Source organism: Sinocyclocheilus anshuiensis, unplaced genomic scaffold (genome assembly GCF_001515605.1).
Source record: "Sinocyclocheilus anshuiensis isolate Anshui unplaced genomic scaffold, SAMN03320099.WGS_v1.1 scaffold832, whole genome shotgun sequence".
NCBI classification, from domain to species: Eukaryota; Metazoa; Chordata; class Actinopteri; order Cypriniformes; family Cyprinidae; genus Sinocyclocheilus; species Sinocyclocheilus anshuiensis.
This window is the reverse complement of record NW_015549602.1, coordinates 17,751-24,383: the sequence shown is the minus strand read 5'-3', so window position 1 is coordinate 24,383 and position 6,633 is coordinate 17,751. Positions and strand designations below refer to the sequence as shown.

General features: G+C 38.5%; 1 protein-coding gene across 4 annotated transcripts in view; it reads left to right on the top strand.

Moving 5' to 3' along the window:
* Positions 1–5,758, top strand: part of LOC107658686 (mitogen-activated protein kinase kinase kinase kinase 4-like) — a 128,622-nt gene extending 122,864 nt beyond the window's left edge. For 2 of the 4 annotated variants that reach the window (XM_016447337.1, XM_016447336.1), the window contains one exon: positions 4,400–5,758. In XM_016447337.1, coding sequence (XP_016302823.1) covers positions 4,400–4,483 — 84 coding nt within the window. In that variant the 3' untranslated portion in view covers positions 4,484–5,758. The remainder of the gene's footprint in view (positions 1–4,399) is intronic. The other 2 variants (XM_016447335.1, XM_016447334.1) reach the window with 1 other exon arrangement.
* Positions 5,759–6,633: the final 875 nt, after the last annotated feature.

The window sequence follows — 6,633 nt, the reverse complement described above, 5'->3', positions numbered from 1 at the left end:
TACTTTCATTTAATCCAAACTGTGTACATATTAAGATAGCTAAAAAAATGCGTAAAAAAAAAAAAGCCCAGAACTGCTTTTCTGACTGATATGACACAATGTTAATCATTTGTACATTCTCTAACACGCATATTTTAGATTCACAATTCATTTAAAAGCCTCTGGTATGTAAATATCATCATGTCCTCCTGTTTTTTTTTACCATAAAAGTTATAGGAGCATTAAATAGTTAATAAAGAAACTTCATTCTAATGCTCATTATTTTAGCGTTAGCCGCGCTTATGCTTATGATTAACTACTCTAATAACAGCGATGTTTATTTCAATCCGACATTCAAATTAAAATATTGAATAATATTCATAACAGAAGATCTAAATATTAAAAATTAAAATGAAACTTACCTGCTTGAACTCTTTCATTTGATCCGGGTGTCTGTCTTTAAAGTCACCATGAAATCAAAATTGTGCACTGTTTACGGCATATATATGCAAATTCATTCTCTGCCAGCAGGAGGCGCTGTTGGAGTGGGAGAGATAGAGGTTTCCCCAGTAACGGCTGTAATCAAATATGCGCTGCACTCACAAACACTGCTCACTGTGCTCAGGCATTACAGGCAAGATGAAATGAAAATGACACCCATAATTTTCTGAAGACCGTCAGTTTCCTTCAGAAATACAGTGATATAAAAACACCCGCACCGGGTTTCGACTTTGACACGTGCAGTTGCTTATGTTTATTCAACGAAGTCAAAGCCTTTTGGAAAATCTATTTGTGGCGGTGAGTTTTGATATTGTGGCAGGCAGCCACAAATAAATCAATGTATGGGATGAAATGAAACTTACCTGCTTGAACTCTTTCATTTGAAGTGTTTTGTTAGTTTGATGGGTTTCCTCATTCTGAGGTCACCATGTCTCAGTGCTTTTATGAAGAGAGCGCATCTGCGCACCTTTCGGATAGCGCATCAAGAATCGGGTTGACCGGGTACTCTGTACCACCGGTACTTAAAAAAAACCTGGTACCAGGTCATTTTTTTTAGTACTGACTTGGAACCGAAGTACCGGGTCTTTTGACAACGCTAATACTAACGTATAGCTATGTTTATAGTGTTTATAAAGTTTATACATTATAATATTTCACTTTATTTGGTATTATTTCTGGTATTATTATACTCTCTCCAAACGTTCTGCTGCTCACAAAACAATAAGCAGTAAGCACCAATCAATGAGAGCGAGTTTGAACTTAAGAAAGTTGACTGGTCACGGTCAAAAATATGTTGAGGACCAATACATAACCTCCAAATACATAAACCTGCGCTCGCTCTCATATGCACGCAAGCACTGTCACGATCTAATGCCAGATCCTTAAAAACAATTACCAGAACGCAAAAATCCACAACCTGACATTTTCCGGAACAGGATCCGGCAGGATCCGGCTCAAATTAAGCACTGATTGCATCAATACCCAATAATCAGTCATGAATTTACAATTGCTTTATGCGTGACTGGGGAACAATAAGAAAAAGGACTAGTATGGTAAGATGGATAGATGAAGATGGTGCAATTCTTCACTGCAGTCATCGGGTGAGACTCCTTGACGTTTTGATGATATGTTATGCTGTACATGATGTGTACTGTATCTTTCATGGATGTTGCCACTGAGACCCCTTATCTGATGTCCATCAGATCCCAGTTTCTGTGCGAACTTTAGCCTGGGTGAAAGATGCCTTTTGTTGAGGTGATGTTGCCAATGGCCAATTGGTGTTTCCACCAATGCAACACATCATCAGTTGTGTACCCCAGCCTCATTGGGTGTTTCGGCCCTTTATCACAAGCCCACCACAGGCTGATCAGACCCGGGTGTGTGTCACCTTGTTACATGGTCATTTGGCAGCCCACACTGTGTCCATCCGCTTCAGCCACAGCTAGTGGCTGCTTCTTTCAGTGACAGTGGCCATTCCTGACTATCCTCTGCTGGACCTGTCCTCTGATGCCCAACTCCTTCAGCAGCCTTATAGTGGAACTAGCCACAAAGCCCCTGCAGCCCACTTCCACGTGTATACTTTCACTGTCCAGCCCCGCTCCTCTGACTCAGCTGCCAAGTTGGCATCTTCCTTTCAAAGGCCTCGTTAATGGCCTGTTCCCAAGGGACTGTCAGTTCGACTATAATGACGATCCTACTGGAGTTGGACCAGAGAACCAGGTCTGGGCACAGATTGGTAACTTGCTTAGAGACAGATAGACGCGACGAATACGTACAAAAACACTGCGACTCACAAGATAAAAAATACGAAAACACCGTTCTGTCGGGAGAGAGAGAAGCTGCAGCGTGTGCACGCGCCGCCATCTTGCGCCATCTTATGGTGCAAGATTCATCAAAGTGAGCTCGTTTATGGAAATTGGCCACATAAGCCGTGGCAACAAACCAAATGCCCAATCCATTTCCTCAATTGTGTACTCATCAGTCTCTCCAGGTGCTTGGCATGAGATAAAGTGAGCTTGTATATGGAAATTGGCCACATAAGCCGTGGCAACGAACCAAATTGGAAGCACCAGCACTTCAACTTCCCTGGAAGAGCTGTACCATTGATTCTCTTGAGTCCACTGACTGTCTCTTGCCTGAGTTGTTCCACCTGTTTTGAGTCTTTAATGTCTGTGATGTACCAACGTCCAAGGCTTTTGATGGGCTTTTCCATGACCATTGGTATGGGCTCTCCCGCTATACAGAACCTGTCATTAGCAAGTCGGCCTTTGACAATGGAGATGCTGCGAGATTTTCCGGGTTTAATCTCCATTTGTGCCCATCTGATGTTTTCCTGGAGCTTATCCAGCAGCCGCTTAGTACATGCTTTAGTCATTGTGATGGTAGTCATATCATCCATGTATGCCCTGATTGGAGGGAGCCGCAACCCATTTTTCAACCGTTCCCCTCCAACCACCCAACAGGATGCCCGAATTATGATCTCCATTGCCATAGTGAATGCCAGTGGAGAGATGGTACAACCTGCCATTATGCCAACCTCCAGTTGCTGCCAGGTGGTGGTACTATCCTGTATGGTAATACAGACCTGAAGATCCCGAAAGTAGGCTTTAATCAATTTTGTTATATGTTCTGGAACATGGAAGAAATCGAATGCTACCCACAACAGCTTATGTGGCACTGTCCCAAAGGCATCTTTTGTAACATTTGAAATGTCTTCACTCTTCACTCACTTTTCATCACTTTAATATATGATGAATAAAATTATTAATTTCTCTCTCTTTTTTAAATCTTACCACAGATGTTTGAATGGTATCATTGTTTCCACAAAAACGTTAAGCAGCAAAAAATGTTTGTAACATTGATAATAATAGTAAATGTTTCTTGAGCAGCAAATCAGCATATTAGAATGATTTCTGAAAGATCATGTGACACTGAAACTTCTCTTTGTAAACAACAACAGATTTATAAATGATTCTAATGACGAATGTTGCATTCCCAAATACAAATTAAAGTGACTCTAACACAGCAGTGAATTGAAACTGAAAACACAGTACTGTTAACAGCAGACATGTAGCGCGTCAGACTATAGCCTATATTTATATTATTACATCACAACCATTGCGAATTTTATGATAGTACTAAGCAATCTCAAATCTCACCACCATTCATAAAGTTACCGGGCGAGTAACATGTTTCAGCGCTGATTCTACTCTCATTTGGCGCTTTGAACCATTTGAATCCTTTTACTGTCCTGCAGGTGGCGCCGCGAGCTCGTACAGAGCTCTCTGGACCATTCCGTCCATGATGTATTAGAAAATATAACTTTTCGCAGTTTATTTAGTTCATTGCTAAGACCATTTTGCGATTTCAATCATGCAGTTACCAACATTACCCTGATGACCCCCCACTCCGATTATTATTATTATTTTATTACTGATCTGCATGATTCACGTGGGTCATGATTTTAGGCCGGAATTCCAGATTAATCCGTAAGAATCACATCCCTGATATAAATAAAGATTTTCAACTCGAATATTTTATTCATCAACATCCAGTGTGTGATTTAAGTGTTCCCTTCATTTATTTGAGCAGTATATTAAATAGCAACATGTACTTACTTTAGCGTTAGGATTAGGTTAGTTGCATGTAATTATACATAATTTACTGTTATTACTAATGCTAGTACATGTAGAACAAATATACCATAAAATAAAGTGTTACCATTTTTGTCATGCAAATTTTTTTTCTATGCCATTAAAACAAATGGACTTTCATTGTATGTAAACACTGAGACATTTTTCCTGTCCTCTGTTGTGAAGAAGAAATGCGTACAGGTTTGGAATGAGGGGATAAACCCTTTAATGATTGTAAATTATATAGCCATGTCATCTTAACATCTGCAGGCACTTTGTTTCTTTAGGTGTTCTTTGCCTCTGTGCGCTCTGGAGGGGTGAGCCAAGTTTATTTCATGACCCTTGGAAGGAGCAACCTACTCAACTGGTGATGAGGATGCTTTCCTTTAATGAAAGTACCAACAGACTGTCTCTCTGAACCCTGTGAACCCAGCATGACAAACATTAACGTTAAATTGAATTTCAATTCAAGGGTACTTGTACCATACTTGTGCTGTCATAGACACTGGCACCGTTGTGGAGAAAACTCAGTCTTGAGTACGTAAACATAAAAGACATTCTGAAAGGGAGTAGGAGCTTATGTAGTAGAGTGTTATGCCATCTGTTACATCCACAGCTCTACTATTGGTGATCTGCTGTATCTCAGTTTTTATTGTATATTTTTTTTTGTGTGTGTGTGTGTGTGTTTGAATCCCACACCTTTGAACATTTATTATTATTCAGGGCTTTGTTTGTTCAGTCTTTGTTATATCAAGGAATTCAAGGGCTGAGAATTAATACTCATGTAAGTCTATGTAAGTGTATTTCAATGGACTGATCATCTGTGATGATATCTCTTCTGTTGTCATTTTTTTTCTTTCTGTGAAATTGTCAATTCCCCAAAGACCTGGGTCACACAGTATCATTGTGCTAGTGCCGGTTAATATAGGGATGCAGTTTCTTTTTCTTCATTTTTTTCTTTTATAATATCAACTATACAGTTCATGAGTATCTTTATTTTATAGGTATTGCACGCGATAAATAAATTCCAAAGTATATTCCCATTGATTTGCAGAATGGATTGTTTGAGTAAAGGAATATTTACAGACACTTAAATGTTAAACTTGTATTCTGTTACTCTGTTAACCACTTTCTTAGTCAACAATTAATTTTATATATTATCCACTAACTTTTTTCTGAAATTAATCACGATTAATCGTCTAAAGCGTCTAAATAAATGCAATTCTTGTTTAAGGTGTGCCAAACCAATCTGTGATGCTTCTTGCAGACTTCTTGAAATTACAGTTCCCTAAGCTTGACTATATAGTTCCTATGACATTTAAAAATTTGCATTTGTATTTTTAACAGTTACTGTCAGACACAAAATTCGAACTAATAGCTGCTGGACAAACAGGATTTTGAACTTTATACCCCTGTCAAAGCTATAACTGCTCTCCATCTGATCACATTTTATCTTGTCATTCTGTACCATATTGGTTTGTTTGTTACAATAAGGTATTGCACTGCTTATATTAGAATGTATTTGCATATTACCATGCATCTTTGCAGCGGCGGTTCTAGCTTGTATGGCGCCCTGGGTGAGTACTCCTAGGGAGTCTAGGAGTACTCCCTTCTGCCACTCCTAAATGAAATTAATTTTTCATAAATTGTGCTATTTTATATAAATTTATATATTTAAATTATTACAAACAAATAAAAAAAAAAAAACATAAATCCCTCCAAAACTGCACATCTGTACAGTAAACTCATTAATAAAGTGAGTGATGTTACGTTTGTAAAACAAAAAAATGCATTGTTACAAAATCACTTTACTGTCTGGTCATGTCAAGTTAAGTCAAATCAAGTCACCTTTATTTATATAGTGCTTTTAACAATACAGATTGTGTCAAAGCAACTGTACAGCATTAATTAAGAAAATAGTGTGTCATTAATGCAAAATTACAATGGTAAACACTCAATTTTCAGTTAAAGGCAGTTCATCATTGAATTCAGTGATGTTATCATCCAGCTCAGTTCAGTTTAAATAGTATCTGTGCAATCAAGTCGATGATATCGCTGGAAATTAAGTGTCCCCAACTAAGCAAGCCAGAGACGACAGCGGGAAGGAACCAAAACGTTGACAGAATGGAGAAAATACCTTGGGAGAAACCAGGCTCAGACGAAACCAGCAGTTCAAATCCAGGTTGCAGCAAAGTCACATTGAGCAGAGGACTCAACTGGTTCCTGTGGTTTTGTCCCGGTGGCCGTCTAGGAGACAAGGTCTCCACTGGTCTCCGCTGACATTCATGGCTGTTGAGGTCATCTCTAGGTCCTGATCCACCATCTTGTTCTTATTTTTTAATAACAAAGATAAAATAACGTCAAAGATTTTTATCTTCGCCCACTTTGGCCTAAATATCCGCCATTCTTTATTTATTTATGTATTTTTTGTTAGCTTTGGCTTTGTTTTTATAATAGGGAAATTAGTTTAGCTGTACTGCTCAGACAACTTAGTAACAAAATAGTAAAATAGTAAAACCAA